This window comes from Poecilia formosa, unplaced genomic scaffold, assembly GCF_000485575.1.
Source record: "Poecilia formosa unplaced genomic scaffold, Poecilia_formosa-5.1.2 Scaffold364, whole genome shotgun sequence".
NCBI lineage: Eukaryota > Metazoa > Chordata > Actinopteri > Cyprinodontiformes > Poeciliidae > Poecilia > Poecilia formosa.
In genome coordinates, this window is record NW_006800303.1 from 173,649 (window position 1) to 193,233 (window position 19,585).

Consider the following 19,585-nt stretch of genomic DNA (forward strand, 5'->3'; position numbering starts at 1 on the left):
TTGATCAGCAAAATGTCTGCTGGCCTTCACCTCACAGAAAAAAACACATTTCTTCAGCTTAATTCTACTTCAATGCACAGATGTATCTTTTTTGTTTTTTGATCACATGATTTAGAATGTTTAGAAGATGGAGAAAAGCAAGCCCTTACCCCCAAAAAGAGATATGAATAAGAAACAAAACTGTACTTTAAATAAAGTGACAGACCCCTTCATTATAATTCTTTCTATATATTTTTTTAACCAACTGTAAACTGCCATTCTGTACATGTGCAATCTGTTCTGCTCTGAGTACACTACCCTGTTTTTCCTTCTTGTTTATTATGTTGCTGATGGTGCAGCATGTTGTTGGACCTTTCTGTTCAGAATAAAATCAGATGTTTATACATAATGTCTTTGTTTTCGTCTTCATTTGGATTTTTGGTCTTTCAAAAACATTAATACAGGTGGATGTTTTACTATCACACCTTCTGGTTTTAGACATCTACAAAATAAAATGGCTGACGATGCTTTATGCGTCAATTAGCAAGAGACCCTTAAAGCTGGGAGTAATGAATGTCTCGTCTACTATATGAAATCAGTTATCGGTGCATTAAATGCAGCGTCCAGTTACAAATATAACCAGTGACTCATTCGTCACTGTTCATATGCCAGAGTTTAGTAATATAAAACCATTTGAACTGGGTAGATGTAAACAAAAATACTGTACAAGAATCTAGCTAGATGTTTGCCATGGCAACTGCAGCATTATCTACTACGGTTACTTTTTTTTCAGAAGGAGCTTGGGTTTTGTTTTTATATTATTTTGTTAGTCAGATTTGACCCACGATATTCTGGTGTCTGCTAAACATGAGGGGTTTATCTTTTGGATTTAAGTAAGGCAAAATGTACCCACACATTTACAACAAAACAACTTTGTGAGAGAAAGATCTTTGGAGTCATCCAATGAGGATAATAGAAGTCCAAACATTCTGAGAGTTTGGGAGACAGATTTGTGGAAACTTTAAAATAGATCAAAATAAGAAAAGGATGGATACATTTTCTTCTGGGGGATGTTGAAATTTGTGAAAACTGATTTTCAAAAAATCTCAAAACCTCTAAGTTTCTAACCTGATGACAAAAAAAAAAAAAACCCTGAAAGATTTTATTTCTACTTTTAGTATCATTTTGTTGTGGAATTTAAATGCAAATATTTCATTTGGAAAGTGGATAGAGTGCTAAAACATTTATTTTATCTATATTTAAAACATTTGGTGGGTCTTCATGATTTTTATCTAAAGTTTTTGTCTAAAGTTATTAATAGTCCAAAGAGCTACTTGTAGTTCTCGAACCTCGGGTTAATTTTTTTTATCTATATCGGAGGTTTTTGATGGAGAAATTTTACACATTGAGACTCCTCACAGCCTCCGTGTTTTTAGTGAACTTGACTCAGAAACACGTTTTCCTTTCAGACGTGGCATTGTTTCAAGGGAACGTTGTTTAGCATCTATTGCAATGAAATGACTACAATTTTATTTGACTTTGGTATAAATGTAACTAAATTTTGGAACGTAAAAATAGCAAAGAAATAACTTTGTACTTTTAAAATATAGTAATTCATTTAAACGTGTAGGCGGAAGTTGGAAAGTTCCAAAACAATATAGGTGGAACTATGATTATCATAAAGTGTTTGTATTTATTTACAGTCTTACAACAGTTGTTTTTATATTACACTACATGGTACTGAGTAAATCAGTAATACAATAGATTAAACAGCAGAGTTTGAGCCCAGTATTTGTCCCCTCCTCTCCGCTAACACCCCTCTGCAGTTGGTCTCGTCGGGGTCTCCCCAACGCAGCAAGCGCACGTGCTCGGTGTTGTGCTGGGAATTGCGCCGGTGTTTCAGCAGATATGAGACTCACGTAAAATGTCATCACGCGGCTAGCTTCGCTTACGCTCCCAGCTCCTTTGACAGAAGTGTGGAAGTGAATACGACGCCTTTGCGTTACAGAGTTTACGTGGGAAACACTTATTTTCACTAAGGGTGGCGTCGTCACAGCGTGACCTGACGCTGCTCCCGTCGGAGTTCACCGGACTGAAGGTATGGAGCCGCTGTTGGCCACACGATGTTGACATGGTGTCCGCAGACGCACGTCTTGTAGAGTTCAACTGTTTGCTGGTGTCTTTCAGACATCTGTTAGCTTGTCCCACCCAGCTCTCACCAGCTCCATGTGGCTCCCAAATGGTCCATATTGGCCACTGAAAAAGGAAAAACAACCAGCACATCTTAAGCACATTTCTATTCTCTAATTTCTCCCAAAAACCTGTTTCTTGGCTTGTAAAGGTGGGGGTTGGGGGTTCGCGAGACGTGTGCCACGTCGCTGACCGAGGGATGGGAGCAGAGTACTGGGGGATGTTCTGCACAATCACTGCTGAGGCATTCATTTTTGTGTACAGTCCAGCAGCAGATTAGAATATGCTGGGAAACCATATAGTAACCGGAATAAGTCACTGGAAATACCGCAGCATCGATTTAGACACTCTAGTATGGGCGCATCCATTGCTCGGAGGCCCCGGGCTCTAAAGTCGCTGATGGGCACCATGATGCAGCACAGATGCACAAAGTCAAGGACATAGGTGTTGCAAGACAGAATTTTAGTATTCAAAGTTCCATTACACGAAAGCATAGTTTCTTGTACTAAAATACTAAAAAATCAACCTGTGAAAGAAAGTTAACTTTTTAAATAGTTTATTTCTATCATTTAGGGTTGCAAATATTGTTGATTTGCAACAACCTTTAAGACATTTTCAAAAAGAAGTTAACGGGGGGGATGTGAAACTTACAAACTGTAAGCTTTCTATTTGTATTATGTGAATTAATCAGGAATTATAGGAATTTACTGGAAATTGGGATATACACACACACACACACACACACACACACACACACACATATATATATATACAAATATATATATATATATACAAATGAAAAACAAATGACAACTAGCTGAAAATAAATATAGGTTGTTAATATCGGCACAGTTTTACGTATTGGACCAATACCATGTGTTTAAAAAAAAAAAGACAAACATTGGCTTATAACGATGTTGGGTTAGATATTTTGTGCATTCCTAATAAGGTTCGTCCTAAAAATAATTAAAAATGTACTCGACCCAGTACATTTCTACCCAGTGCAGTTCTCTAAATTCTCTTAGAGATTCTGTAAGCCCTCTGAGAGTGCTCAGAGGGTCTCTTAGTTCCCCCTCTGGTAGTGATAAATGTTGCACTATTTTTTTGTGTTTTTGTTCTTGTTTTATCAAGGAATTCATATTTGACATCTTGTCATATTTTGATTCAGGTTTGGAGGTCTGCAGAGCAAAACCATGAGCTCCAGGGTGTGTAAGCACTGCGGCAGCTCAGACATCGATGTTGACCAGGCGCGGGGCGATGCCGTCTGCATGGGCTGCGGCTCCGTTCTGGAGGACAGCATCATCGTCTCCGAGGTGGAGTTTGTAGAGACGGGCGGCGGAGGCTCCCTGGCTGTTGGACAGTTCGTGTCTTCAGAAGGTGAGACTGATGCGACACCTCTCAGAGCGTACGGACATGATGGTTTCTGGTTTTTTAGGGTGTGAATTCTTTTATTTATTTTTTATTTTTTTCACTTTTATTTTACACAGCTTAGCATTGGTCAGATCCACAATTTCACTTTGGAACAAGAAGGACTTGTTCACACAAGTTGTAAAAAACAGTGAGATGTCTCAATGATGCTAAAAGAGCATCAATGAGATGATTATGACACTGAAAGCTGCAACTTTCACTGCCATAATGAACCATTTAATGAACAATAAAATGTCAGTGTAACCTCAAAGTAGGGCACATTGACACCAGCCCTGTTTAGTTTGCTTTAATAAAACTGGTTCATTTGTCTACAGAGTCTGGTTCGTTTGGGGAAATGTGAATGCTAATAAAACTCTGATCCACCCACAAACCTCGGTCACGGTTTGGTTAGAGTGAACTCTGGTGCAGTTCAAATGCATATGTGAACGCCAAGAGAGCGCTCCAGAAGCAGGTAGTGGACTACAGTGCAGGGCATTCTGGGTAAATCCAACCAAAACAAACGTGCTAGCCTAACTTGCGGGAGAAATGGCTCATCTGTCTTTTGCCAAAGATGATAAAGGAATGCTGCAGTCACTAAAATCTCACACCACTCCATTTTGTTTTACATTTTATGACAAAGGAAGCTGTACTTCCTTTGTCACAAAAGAAGAAGGAAGCTGAAGCTGAGTGCAACTGTTGTTTCCTTCAGTGGTTCTTGATGTAGCACCACCACAGGCGAGGAGGGGAACAGGTTTTTCAATTAGCTTGGATTGTTGGACTCAGTACAGTGTGAAAGTGAGCTGCTGAAAATGTAGCAAATGTTGCAATTTTGGTCCCCAATAGAACAGAGTCTACTGGACCATCAGGTGTGAAAACACACTTGGATTCATTCCGAAATTCAAAATTAACAGAGAAACGTTTGAGGAGGGTTAAGGCTAAATTGCTAATCATTAATACAAAACAATGGCTCAGAACACACAACTAAGTAAAAATATGTCCAGTCAGTGAACCTGTTCCAACTGTCTTACTTAGGATAAAGGTTTTGACAGAGCAGGACTGTGAATTTTCCTCACCTGGGTTTGTCGGAGCTGAGGCGTTTTGTATTTTGCTCGTTGACAGACGTTGGAATTCACGTCAAAGTCCATGTGCTGAATGATTGGTGTTTTATCTCTGGATAGAGTTGGGCATATTTTAAGTCGTGAAGACATTTAAGTTTACTGTTTATTCAGTTTTGATTTATTATTCTTCAGTCTATATTTTATTACCAATCTCAGTTGTCCTCTATCCTTCCAGCAGAGGAAGGACAGAGGAAAGACACCAGGTCCCAAGGGCCTCGGGACCTTGTGTCCATGTTAGACTGTCTCCTCCTGCCTGTGGTCGTCCTAACACTGCCCACTCCCCTGGGACCTGTTGAGGCCCCCGGTGTCCCAGTCCTCATGCAGACCATTTCTGTTTTTGTTATTATTATTATTAAGATATGGTTAAGCTTTCTATATCATTTATTTTTATTTTTATTTTTGCATTAGAGGATCAACACACATCTCCCTTATTTAAATGTGATTCTGGTTTTCCTTGCTGTATAGAAGAGCTGCTAGGAGAAATGAGTCTGTGTGTTACGTCATATTTATACCCCACAGACACGCACAGTTATGGATTGCTAATTAAAACATCCATAAAATCAAAAAGTATACAAAATTAAATATTACTTTCATTTGCTTTACTTTTTTAGGAAGTGTTAATGGAGCCCACTGATGATCCCACCCCAATAAATAAATGTATTTAAATCAAATTAACAGTTGTATTATTCTAAATTTTCCAGAGTGAGCTTATGTTACTGAAATAAAATATACATTTTGAATAATTGTAAGGCTAAAGGCATTTACATGTACCAGTCTGTATTTCAATTCTGTCTAATCAGACTGCCCAGTTTTCAGTTTTATTTAAGTAGATGAGCCTTTTGACCACTAGAGTGCGCTGTAGAATCACACAGTCGGGTTTCTTTAGATTATCTTGTTGGTTTCTGATGGTGATGGTTTTTTTTGTGTTTGTATTTTGGAATCTGTTCAAGGTTTAAAATGGTCTTAATGGTGTGAATGTTAATAGAAATAATTTTTACATTTCAGCACTTTATGCTTTGAGTTACTTAGAACTTTTTATTTTTTTAGGTGGTCTTAAAAATCCAACTTTTGGGGATGGACACTTCTCAGGGATGGGGTCAGAGTCCAGAGCTCAGACGTTGCAGAGAGGTGAGTGACCAGCAGAGGGAGCCACAATGCTTAGCTAAACGTCCCATGGTGGAACTGATGAAAGTAGATTTAGTTTTTCTTCTTGATGTTTTTTTTAATCTTTTTTCCACCCAAATTGGATGAAATACAGAAACATAAAGAGTGATGTTGATTCTGCTCAACGTTTCATGGCGTTTTTAACATACTGCAACATAAATATTAAAAAGATGAGTAATGTAAAGTCTCCCTGTTGGACAGAAGATGTTTAGACTGCGGACACATTACTCGACTTTTGGTCTTCACAGATTCTGAAAGGACTCGGTTTTTCCTTCTTTTTTTTGTCCCACAACTGAAAGACCAAAGATAACTCAAACATTATTTGTGCTGAGGGAAGTCAGGCTACAGGATTCGTCAAACAAACCTGAGCCAAACCGAACTCAACAAACTCTTGTGGAAATTCTTGCAAAGGCAACAGAAGGTACAAACCTGCCATTAGGTGGCAGTAATGGTAGATATGATCAGAAATTGCAGATTACAACTGCCAATGACTATCAAGATTTTTTTTATTTTCAATCATTATGGGATTATAGTTAGCTAGTTTATGGCATATATTATAGCTCATAATGTTTCTATGGGTTCTGTTTATTTGGGTTAGTCATAGATGTGTGTTTAAATCTTGAAGTCTGTGTTTAGTCCTTTGGATGCAGGACAGCAATGAAAGGATGAGACTTTGCTTTTTTGTCAATCTTGAATAAGTTTAGTTTAAATACTGTAGTTTGGCTACTGTGTGGCGGCGCATACCGCTTTCCGGATTGAATCGTGTCCGTCACGGCATCAGAAATCTGCACCATGTTGATTTGTAATCATCACGAGTGCCGACTATCCAACGCATCCAGCGTACGCCGTGGGAACGTGCTCAACTCGAGTGGCCCTACCTCCGAAGCCACACAATTCCGTGGCGCCGCAGCCACGAGGTATGTGTGCACCTTCCACCTTGCCCGGTTCACACAGAGTTCCCCCGCACGCCAGGCCGAAGCCCGTGCAGGGCAGGCAGAGTCCCTCCGCTCCACCAGTCCAGTGAGTGGGACCCCTTCTATCACCCAACAGCTGTCCCGTCGCCATTGGGGAGGTTGTAGACGCTGCAACATGTGCCCAACCACAAGCCCATGTGCGACCAGTTTTGCGTGGTTCCCCTAAGGGATGCTCACGACCGCTTATATGTCTGTATTTAAAGGGACGAAGGCCGTAGCCTGCGACACCTCAACCGCGGAAGGACAATGGGCGGTTGCTCCTTCCGATTGATTTTTTGGGACTTCAGAGTCGGTCAGGTCAAACTCGACTCGCCACCCGGGATGGTTGATTTGCCGGCGCCAGTGCCGTTGCCCGGCGGGACCACGTGGAGGTACAACCAATGTAACTACTGCTCCTCGGCCTAAGGGGCAGCTCTCCCACCTTCTGCCCCTATTTATTGGTCGAGGACCCCCAGAAGGAAGCGTTAGTGACTCCACCGTTCCACGGCCGTAGCGGTACTGAGTGAAGCTCTATCCACCCCTTAAGAGAGTCATAGTTACTCCCGCCAGGTTCTGCTACATATATACTGTTATAGGAATTAATGTGCATTCCTTCACTTATGTTACTTTACATATCATGACAAATTAATAAAATCAATAAAAATGACCTGGGGTTTAACAGGTTGTAAAATGAGTTAAGTTTAACCTTCAGTATATAAACTCACACATCAGATTTCACACTGGTAGCAATAACTGTCAGTGTCTTCCATCAGACAGCAGGAGTTTCAGCCCACTCTTTATTCAAACATTTGCAGACGTTTCTTTCTGCACAGCTCTGTTCATTTCAATCAGGTTGAGGTCCAGACATTGACTGGCCTGTTGGAACATCTTGATTCATTTCTGTCAGCCACTCTGTCGCAGGTTTGCTGCTGCGTTTGGGGTCTTTCATTGTCCTGCTGACGGTTCAGTGAGGACAAAGCTTCAGCTGTCAAACAGAACCCCTCGGATTTTGCAGTAAAATACGTTATGAACAGATTTACATCATGATCTGATCTTAGTGGAAGGTTGATTGTTTGGTCTTGCTTCACCACCATGCTGGTGAAGTGTAGTATTTGCATGAACATGCTGCGTTTCGTTCTCTCCATAGATGTCACTGCATAATAGGGCCTAGCATATCTGCCCTGGGTCTCCTCTGACAAAAAGCCATTCAACCACAAGCCATACAAATGCAGCTCTCTGCATACCTTACCTGTGCTGCCATTCTTTTTAGTGAGAAACAAGCTTTAGAGTCTGAAATGGAGCTGCAGTAGAAATATCTGAAATGACTCAGATATATTGCCAACTTGTGTATATCTGCACAAGTTGGCAGATATACAACTTGTATATATCTGCAGAACCCTGAAGAACCCTAACTCTTCAGGGTTCTTTAGTATTATTCATTGTTGAGTCTCACTTCCTGAGTCCCTGAGTTCAGTCAAGCTAAACTCTTTTACAGGGCAAAGAGAAACTCTGGGCTGCTCCCAGTGTCTGCTCAGTCTGACTCATTAACCGAGTCACAGAGCCATCAGTCTGTTCCGGCGCTGCGTAACAGCAAAACATTCAAGGATCCAGGGGATTACTTTAGACAGTGTGTGTGTTGCCATTGGTGAATAGGGATCATATGGACTGGGGAAAAGTTTGCAATGCGATGATCAACTTTCAACTACACATGTGGTCTGGATTCCTTTAGAAGAACAGAAGAGAAAGAAGTGTCCCTTTTGTGTGAAATTAGGACTTTAAATACCAACTTCATCTGGACATCTAAAGAGTGAAAAAAATATTAAAAACAAACATTTCAGTGTTTAACAGAATAAAGGTTTAACTCTATCCGTCCGTCTGTATCTTCTTTCTGACTCGGCTCTCTCTTCAACAGAATAGCGCGATTGTGCAGATGCAGCACCAATCTGCCTATCGATTTTTTTCTACATTGTGAACAAAACCATGAGATCATTAAACTCCACTTGATACAGAACCTCGTCCCCGAGCCAAAGACGACGTTCTACGGTTTAACTCATTGGATAAAATGTAGTGTTTCTGGACCCAGTCCATCACCAGTCAACTGTTGGTTTTAGTTTTTTTATGTAAAACTAAACTTTTTATCTACTACCTCATCAAAAACCAAAACAAGGTAAACCTTATCAGCCCATACATTTAGTAGTGGTCCCCTCTTTAGTAGTGGTCCCCTCTTTAGTAGTGGTCTACTCAGACTTTGACAGCATTTAGAAGAGTTTGAAATACATATATATATATATATATATATATATATATATATATATATATATGTGCAATAGGGGACACTGTAAGCTGTACTGACACCATACATCTGCTGCCAATACAACATCAAGTGAAAAACAGCCTTGAGCTCCTAACATATCAAAATACCCATCCCAGGTTTAAACTGTGCATGTGCTGTTTATTTTACCTTCTTTAATTTTTTTTCCCTAAAAGCCATGTTTGTTTGTTTTTTGTTGTTGTTTTTATTTAGCTCATTTGTATGTGTTTGTTCCCAGACTGACTTGGTCAGATAGATGAGTAGATGTGAGACCATCACAGTGTCCTACTTCCTCTTCATGTAAATGTCATCAGATGCTGATGGTTCAGCTCTGGGCTTTGATAGTTTGAACCTGTGACCAGGAGCTCCAATTAAAGCTGCAGGCTGATTTCACTTCCTGCTTATCATCTCGACATGAGGAACCATCTTTGCCATTAGCTTTGGATCTACAGCAGCTGGTTCAGTGTGGACCCTTTATACATCACATTGTACCATTTGTAGGTTTGTTAGTTTTGCTTGATGATTCTTGGCTTTAATAAAAACCAATAAATAGCGGGACTGCAGGTCAGGCTTTTTGAAGATTGATGATCAGTCAACTGCTTATATTTCTGTTCTTCCTCTTATTTGATTTTTAGACACCTCACATACTGAAAATTATTAACTTTGTGTCTTTTCTCAATAGTAGCATCCACACTGAAGAGTGTTGTCAACATTACCTATTAGTTTGTCTAAGGTGCCTTCATTGATTAGACAGAGTTTTCCAACTTCCTTGTGCAAACATCAAGAAACCACATGCTCTTCAGTAAAAATCAGATAACTCCAGTATGCATAAATGATTGGAATCTTCTAATCTCATCATGTTTGTTTGATTTGATGTTCATCTGTTTCAGGAAATATGTGGTTTACACAAGTGAGTTGAAATGTGTGTATACAGACATTTGGAATTAGCAATTCAGACTAACTAAAGCTAAAAAAAAGAAAAGCCTGATCTGTGTAAATCTAATTCAAATTTACACATAAATCTAGACTTTACAACATATTAAATCAGCCTCTCTGTGTCGGGAAAATGTGATTTATTTGAACTCTATTTCCACACCAAGCTGTTGTAGTTAATTAGTAATAGCAAAAAGTGATAATCCACTTAATGATACTGATTTTTATTATAGATGGGACTAACAATTAATCAACTAACGATTAAATTAATCGACTAACGATTCACTATAGGTGGCCATTTACTTCATAACCTGTGTTTTGATTTGTATCGTGGGGTTGACATGTTTCTTTTTTCATGTGCTGTATTTGAACAAAATAATTTTTTTGTTGTTGTTTTTTATGTCGTCAGCTGTGGTATATACTGACTGAATTAAAAGAAAATTGTGGTTTCTCGCATTATTAAACTTAAACATCTTTATAATCTCCCGGAAACCCCCAAAAACAACCATCCTCATTGGCATCGTGTGTAGACTCGATATAGAACCGTCTTGCAATTGGTTGTTAAATGTAGCGTCCCGTATTGAACCAACACGAGACGCAATTTGTTCCATATTCTACAAATGTGTATCTATAATAACAAAGAAATGATCCCTGAGTACTTTATATAGTAGACTGTCCCAGTCATTGTTTCACTCATGGTGCTGGTGTTGTGATATTGTGCCCAATTGCTTTCTGGGTAATACACACTAACCAACACACAGCCCCCCCTCCCCCCGCTTTACATACATAGGACTGATTACATTGATAGAAAAGGTGCAGCAACATAAAACAAACATCTCCGTTGGGACTCCCAACAGAAACGATGTTCCAGTAGAAACGTATTTTATTGCAACCCAGGACGGATTAATTGAAGTGAACAAGACGAGGGTCTTTGAAGGATTGTTCAGACGTGGTTTTGAGTAAGCTGTGATGACGTTTGTTTGTCTGACGCAGCGTACAAGTTGTGATTCCACATCCACTCAGCATGATGAGCCCAGTCCCTCACATTCTCAGACAACCCACTCAGTAAGGTCACACATCTGGCTTTGTGTGTTAACTTTCAGTGACCTGTTTAGCACACATGAGGTCATGAACTACAGACACACACACCACAGCTTACTGGCAGCACTTAGTGCAATCATCTTTGACCTGGCTCTCCATCTATTGTACCTGAGTCTGTGTGTGTCTGCAGATGGGGAACATGTGTTTGAGTGAGTGAGTGAGTCTGCTGCTCGTTAGAGCCTGAGTATTTACTCATAATAGAACTCGTGTAATCTTTGCAGTTGTGCAATAACAATACCACTGTAAAGATGGATGGAACATGACGGAATACTGTATAATTGACTGAGCAGCAGCAGCTCTTATGGAGCGTTAGACTGTTCTCTTGGGTTATGAATCATTTCTGCTTATGGTGGTTTATGTTTTACCAGCTGGAACCACCATTCCAGACCATGCTGTCGATATTCAACACAACATAAAATGCATAAATCAGAGCCTCATATTTTGGGGGGGATTTTTAAGCAGCACTATTTAATTTAAGCAATTAGATCTATATTCACTTTATAAAATAAATCATTCAACTTAAACTTATCACGTTGGGTTGTAGGTTATGTCATATCAGCACAACATGTCACATCATTGTGAAATGATGCGACAAGTAAAAGGAAAATGATACATTAATTAAAACACTTTAGTTTTTTATTTTTGTTACAAACAAAATATGAATATTTTGGTGTGCCTTTATAATCACCTTGTACTTTGGTATCCTGAAATAAAATACAGTGAAGCTACTTTCTTCCAAAAGTTACTTAATTCATAAAAAAACTGCTGAATGGTTTTCCAGCTACATCTAAGAATTGGACTATCAAAAAAAAGTTTCAATATATTTCGTAGTTTGAAAAAGTGTCCTCTTTCTCCTAAAAGAGCTAAATTTTATGTTAGCATGAAAAATGCGAGTTCATAACACGTGGAATATGCTAGCCAACAATAATTACACTGCAAGCAGTCCTTCACAATATTAATATTGCACCCATTGATATTACTGCGGTGATATAATTGATGTATTTTGTGTCTTCAAATTCTATAGCACTTAAGTAGAACGTCTTCGTCTGTAATTATTCTGAATATGTGGTTTTGTGTTTTCAGCTAAACAACACATCAACACCCTGGGCCACCAGCTCCAGATGAACCAGCACTGCCTGGACACGGCCTTCAACTTCTACAAGATGGCCCTCAATAAAAGCCTGACACGCGGCCGCAAGTCTGATCACATGATGGCCGCCTGCATCTACCTGGTCTGCCGCACCGAGGGAACGCCTCGTATCCTTTCTGTAACCAAGTGTGTTATGTGTTGATGAGTATATTCTGTGATCTAATAAAAAACTATTTCAGTCCATCTTCTCTCATGGAAAAGCAAAAATTTACAAGCAAATACCAGAACCAGAACATATCATCAGAAACATTTCTAAATGAAACACCCTACAGTCTGAGGTCTATCTGAGGAGTGTATGCACCACTCCTCTCTAACTGCAGTGAGATGTTCTTGCAAGTAGAGCTTATTCCACTGCTTCAATTTTAACATTTTTAGAAATGGTCTTGGTAGTTGACATCTTGAGCTGTCTTCACAATGAGCTGTCTGTCAAAGATTAAATTTTTTTTCCAAAAGATGCTGGCTTAATGCAAACCTAAATGTTACAGCGGAGCATTATAATAATAATAATATTATTATTATTATTCAAAGTACAGGAAGAACTTTGGGACTTCTTGATGAACATAGAACCTCTTTACATTTGGGCTCAGAGTGTCTTTGCCGTGCCGTTCCCGACCCGCCTGGCCTGTGAGGATGATTGGGTTACGCAACCGCCGGTGGGTTTGTTATTCTGATGAAAGAGAGGGGAGCAGGCACTGTGAGGCCTTTGCTGCTGCGTTGTTGACTCAGCTTCTGTTTGTGTCTGTGTTTCTGTGTGGGTTCGTTTCCACAGGCCTATCTGTTCACGCATGTTTGGAGGGGTAAGGCTGTGGTTAAAAATAGTTGCCTCCCCTCCTCCTTTTTCCACAGCTGGGTGAAGTCGTAGAGATGATCAGGACATAAACAAAAGGAAGAGGAGGAGGAGGAAAAGGAGGAGGAAGGCTCAGTCTTACCTGGAGTTGAATTTAATGAGCACCAACAGCATAGAGATGCTCAACAGTCTGGAACACAGATCCATTTTTTAGACCTCAGACAGATTATGCACACACAGCCAGTTCTGCTTCAATTTTTGTTCTTCTTCATTGCGTTTCCTTTTAACTTTATAGCGCTAACTTTTTTGCCGCTTCCCCTGTTATCCAGTAGAAATAACTATCAAGCACTTTGAACTTCTTGCCGATCTGACTTGACGATTAAGAGGAACATTCTTGCAGAAGGCCAGCAGCATCTCCGTTAGCTATTTTTAAATCCCCTCAATGAGAGCGTTCAGCCCAGTTACTAAAAGAGGCCAAGCAACGCAGAATCTCTGAACTGGGATGCTACTGGGCTTGCTCTTGGGGGAGGAAAGAGCTGCTTAACATCAGCAGGTTGCTGTGGCCTTGATCTAAATCTGAACGTTTTGTTCCTCCTTGGAACTGCTTGCAATCAGAACAGCAAGTCTCTTGAATCTTAAGGACTTCTGTTTACAGAGTCCCACACATTGTTGGTATGTTTGAGAAAAATGAAAGAAGTACCTCTGGATGAAAATCTGGAGCTTGGACAAATAAAGATTGTAGGCCACAATCAAACATATTCTAAATGGTTGTTTTTGTTTAAGCTAGTAGCATAGTAGATGCACTTAGAGAACTACTGAGTGTTTGTTGGACTTCCTCAGACTTCTAAGTTAGTGTAAACGGTGACGGTCATTCTTTGATCTCCACAAATATTACGTTTAGTAAATGCCAGGCCAGAGAGGATAACGCCTTGAACCACTGAGGACTGAGGAGGTTTTGAGGATCCTCCAGGTGTGTTTAGGGAGGCGGAAACTCTGAAGTTTGGAAATTGTGTTTCGAAGGCGGAGCTAGGTCCACCCAGGCGTTTTGCTCAGATGAATGGTTTGTAAGGGAGATTAAAGGATTTCTCAAACATGCATGAAAGAATCAAAGCGTCACTCCAAGTACGTTTTTGATGAGGGAATAACATGTTATGATGTAAAGCTCAAAAAAGTTATGTTGTACTGTTCCTTTAACCAGGAAAATCCAGTTGGGATTAAAAACCTAGAATCCTGGCCAGGAGGCGGCAAAGGTTACACAACAATTACAAATAGTTACACAGTTAAAAAACCATACAAATAATTATTAAAAACGGTCACAATTTTAAGAATTTACCTCTAATGCTCTGTCTGGACTTAAAAGTGCTCAATGAAATAAGTTTAGTTAATTTCCAGTCTTTTTGCAACATATGTAAACAAAGACTGTTGTTCCTAATTCTTTGTGGGGAAATGGGACAGAGAGCAAGAAATGATAATTTGAACACAGAGTGAGAATCAATGTTTCTCTGTGTGATTAGATCACTGATGTAGGAGGGCAGCAGCCCAAGCAAGGCCTCACAAATAAAAGTGTACCAATGTCCCAACCTCCTGGTGGACAAAGAAGGCCAGTTCACTTGAGTGGAATGATGGGTCAAGGCTTTGCAGTTTGTAACAAACATGATGGATAGATAGTATCAACTTTTTGGTAGCAATTGTGCTGAGGCGTTCATATGTAACAAATCTTTGTAATCTAAAACAGATAAAAATGTTGCTGTGACCAGCTGCTTTTTCAGCTTTAAAAGAACAATGACATTTGTTTCAAAAGAAGAAGCCCAGTTTGGGTTTAATGTACTGCATGGAGGAATGCAGTGATGCTGTGATGCATTGTTTTGTGGTGACGGCAGTAAACCAGCAGGACCGGCTGTGAACCAGAGCCATGCCTCGCTCTGGTTCACAGCCGGTCCAGTCACACAGTTTTACTTCAGCTTGAGGTGTTGCTTCTTTTTTTTTTAATTGTGACCATTGGCTTTTGAGGGAAATTCAGCACGTAAATAATTGTACAGTTGTGGTATGTCTCATAAGTTTCTACCTCTAAACATTCACATTTTATTCAGATGATGGTGCTGCAAAGCTCCATCAAACGCTTGTCATTTTATAGCACAATCACGTAACTGCTACCTTTAGTTTCTATGAAATATAGCATATGTCAAAGATAACTTAAAAGAAAATTGAATTTGCAATTCAAATGCTTTGAAATTGGGCTTATGTCTCTTTAAGAAGCTCCTACTCTCTTACTCTGCCTTTGGCATGTCACAACAATGCTGCTCCATTATGGCGTTTACAAAAGCTCTTTGGAGAGTTGGACTGAGTTTCTGTGATGAGCTCAGCAGACTCCCATTTCCAGTGAATGTTTACTAATTGCTGCTACTAGTCTGGAGGAGCTGAGTGGGGGAGGGAGGTGTGCTCTGTGAGGCGGAAACTGGGCTGGAGACTGCAGCTCAGAGGGAGGAGCTCTGTGGAAACAGGCGGAGCTTTGTGAGAGCGAGCGTTTAGCCGTGCCCCAATGGTTGCCATGGGAGATTGAAGGATTTCTTAAACATGGATGAAAGAATCAAAGCAACACTCTAGGTATGATTTTGATGAGGAAATAACATGATATAAAGCTGAAAAATTAAAGTTTTACATAATACTGCCCCCTTAATAAGCACATAAATGTCACACTGCTGTTCAAAGTACAGGTGGAACATTTGGGTTAAAGTGTGGATTAAGCAAGACAATAGTCACTAACAAAGCTAAGGAAACTCTTAGTTGATTTCAGAGATCGAAGGTAAAACTGCTGGACTGGACCAAACACCTGACTTTTATCCAAATGAAAATTTCTTGAAAGGACTGAACAACGGTGTGTACAGAAAAGAGCTTTTCAAGCTTCAAGATCCAAAGGCGCTTTGCGGTCCTTTAAGAGCCAGGCTTTGCTAAATTGTGTTGTCTGTACTGTGCTTGGAGAAACATTAAAACTTGATTGCTAAATGGTTGGTCTTATCTACCTGAAAGGTTTTCATTGCTCATATGAACAGCTGTGCTTTTTGTTTTACATCTTAGAACAATGTGTTCTAAGACGTAACTTGACATTAAGATAAACATCTGTAAGCTCACCACTCATCAAACTGGACCTTGTGCTGAGGAGCAGAACCCAGATGTGTGTTTAGGGTTCTCCTGGTTTTGGTTCTCCTGATTGGTTGCAGGTTGTCCATTAATCTCCAGGTGCCGTGTGCCGGGATTATGTTTTCCATCTCATCTGCACGCCTGCTAATTCTATTGTGAGGCCTGTTTCAGAGGAGCCTCGTTAATCCAGCCTGACACCCTGGAGACAGGTGCACCTGTCGCCACGGAGACACTGTAACCACGGCAACCAAATGTCTGCGCCAGCTGAGCACCAGGAGGAAGAGACATTCAGAGGCTGATGTTGCGGTGCGTTTTTGTCTTTTGATTTTTTGACTAGTCTGAAACACTTTTCAGACTAGTATGTAATTTGGCTCTTTTTCTCTCTCTCTTTTTTTTTTAAAGACGTTGGAAATTAAAATTAATCCCAATTTGTACAGGACTGCCAGACAGTCGCACCGAAAGCAACACTTTGAGTTCCGGAAAATCCCCCTTACGTTCTTTATGTCAGTTGCTCAACTTCCTTTTTGGTTTGTTTTAGGGTGATTTCACTTTAATCCTTTTCATTTTCAACCGTTATGTTGTAGATTATAGATGCAAATCCTAAAATCCTTTGGGTTTATAAAAGTATTTCTGCGTTGATTTTAATGAGTCCAGATGAGTTCAAGTCATCACTCCTCCACTACCTTGCTTAAAAGAACTGCTCTGCTTTGAGTGTTGCTCTCATTAGAAAACACTACGGATGTAAAGATCACAGAGTGTATGATAAAGGAACGTTTATCTATTTATTTTCTCAAAATACTGTTTCAGAGAAAATATTGAAGTGAAACCGTCATCAGCCTCAGCTGCCCTTTCTCATCTGTGGTCAACCTTTTGTGTCCCTCCTTTCATCCTGTTTGCCTTGACCTTTTTTCCTCAGACATGCTGCTGGATCTCAGTGACATTTTGCAGGTATGTTATCAGTGTAGCGCTGTGAAAAATGATTTCACGTTTTAATGTTAGCCGGTAACAGGAGTAAATACGTAAACCTGATTTCATCTACTAACTTTAGTGAAATGCTATCCGAAGCACTCCGGCTCTGTGGGGGTGAAGGTCATTTCCCTGCCACTGGAAGTTTAACATTTCATCAATTTTCCAGAATTATTGACCTAAAACATGCTGCTATGCAAGTTTTGGTTTTGTTTTAATTGAAATATTTGCACTATAAATTAGATTTAGAAAAATACCTTGTCAGATTTTGTGCTTTTTGCAGCGCATTTGAAATCAGTTTGACTTGTGACCATTGGCTTTTGTGGCAAATAGAATCTTTTTACTGTGCCGTTAAAAAAAGATAAAAAATTACATTTTGTTTTGCTCTAAAATACATGTAAACTGCTAATGTTTTCCTCTTCTGGCTTTTACAAGGCTGACTAACCAATATGAGGGTAATTCCATTATGATTTACTGAAACAATCGCAGCGTGCTTAACTCTAAAAATAAACATATGCTTCCTCTATTTCTTTTTCCGTTTAATTGCCAACAAATGTTCATAAAGTGCAGAAACTGGCTCCTAGCCCCTCACTAGGTTGTGCCTAAAAGCAGCTCTTCCTCACCGCTCGGCCACACGTCTGTTCTGTGCAATAAAACCTGAGGTGTGTGTGTGTGTGTGTGTGTGTAAATTTAGAAACCTCCATTAGTCTACATATTTAATGGCAGCCGATTTGCAGTGAGTGGAGGGTGTGGTGGTCATGGTGGGACATTTCTTTGAGTCACAGCTGGTCAGGAGCTTTTATTTTTATGCTCCCAGCTGTCCTGCAGTAGCTGGCGGCCCCTCCTCCAGCCCCCCATCTTATACACCCTGGTATTTGGAGGGTGAGGTTTGTCTTTTTGTGGCGAGGGGCTGAAAGGGGGGTGATTAATGCTGGGTCTTTGGGCAGCTGTGGGCCAGTTCCATTCCACTACTTGTGTTTTTTAGTGGATCCACGCCCAAGCCACTTGATCTTTCTTGCATTATCTGAATGACTATGCCACATCAAAAAATTTTCCTTTAAATATCAGCTGTCTTCTGCAGCTTTTGTGAGGCGTTTTCTGCGTTTGTGCCTGTTGCTGTGCAAAGAAATCTCCGGATGACGGGATGTGCCGGTGGATGAACTCAAGCTCTCCCTTGCCACAAACATCAGCATCATCACTGCGACTTTATGTGATAGAGATCAACTTACAGTGGCTCAGGATTGTAAAATGATTACATTTCTTATAAATAAAAATATGAAACTATACAGGCGTTTTCATCCCAATCCGCTCAATCAGTATCTGCGTTTCCATTGACCGTCTAGTTGCGCAATTTCACATTTGGCCGTATTGAAATTGGTTTATTTAGCAAAACTGCAATGGAAACTGTTTTTTTTTTTCACATCACACAAGTCACATGATCAGCAGCCGGATGATGCCACGGGTCCAAACCACGAGGAAGAAGACAGGAAGTAGTAGGAGGATCATGGCGTGGCATGATTAATTTTTAATGACACTTGTCACGTGAACAAGCTTATTCATGTGTGATTTTAATTATTTAATGGAACCATCGCAACTGCGAAATTGTGTTTTGTTGATATTAGCGGAATGTTGACAGTTTTCCACAGGTGCTATGGAAACACAGCTACTGCCACTTTTCAATTACAACTGCTTTTATTTTCTGTTATTTCTTTTTTTTTTTTTTTTCAGCTTTGTACGTCGTCAAACTGAATGTTTTCCTCGTTCTTTGGTACAAAATGACTCAGACTGTCTGATGTGTGTTTCAACTTCTAAGACTTCCTGTAAATGACCCAAACCGTTTTATGCCCGGGCTACTCTAAAACACGACATGCTTTGATCTAAACCATTCTACGTGTAAGTTACTTTCCTAGGTTGTTCTGTACTCTTCAGGGTCAATACAGATCAAACATTTGATTAAAAAAAATAAAAAAGTTCTTAAAGTTCTGGTTCACGATATTTCCTAAAACCAGTATGGGTTTTTTAGGTATTTTAGGATGCCTTTACTTTATGATCGCCTCTTAAATTTACCATTTATTTATTTATTTATTTATTTAGCATAATACTGACCTTATTCTTGTGATTATGTTACCGTACAATTACTATGTTATTTTAAAAAGCATTGAAACAAAAGAGGCTTAGTCTTAGGGTTAAATAGTAGAGATGTGCCGATCAGGTTTTTTCCTCCCGATACCGATACCGATCACCTGTGAGGGCCGATCACCGATACCGATCACATAATTATTATTTTTTTCTTTTTTATCATAAACACTACCGGTTACATTATGTGGAAAAAGGAACCATGAATTCACCTTAATTTAGACAAAAACTTGTTTTTAATAACTTTTTTCA

At 39.8% G+C, this 19,585-nt stretch overlaps 1 protein-coding gene across 1 annotated transcript in view; it reads left to right on the forward strand.

The window, feature by feature from the left end:
• The first annotated feature begins 1,795 nt into the window (after positions 1–1,795).
• Positions 1,796–19,585, forward strand: part of LOC103153833 (transcription factor IIIB 90 kDa subunit-like) — a 67,595-nt gene continuing 49,805 nt past the window's right edge. Inside the window, exons 1-5 of the mRNA XM_007574898.2 lie at positions 1,796–2,077; positions 3,338–3,546; positions 5,742–5,822; positions 12,240–12,413; positions 17,148–17,179. Of these exons, the coding sequence (XP_007574960.1) occupies positions 3,363–3,546; positions 5,742–5,822; positions 12,240–12,413; positions 17,148–17,179 (471 nt within the window). The 5' untranslated portion in view covers positions 1,796–2,077; positions 3,338–3,362. The remainder of the gene's footprint in view (positions 2,078–3,337; positions 3,547–5,741; positions 5,823–12,239; positions 12,414–17,147; positions 17,180–19,585) is intronic.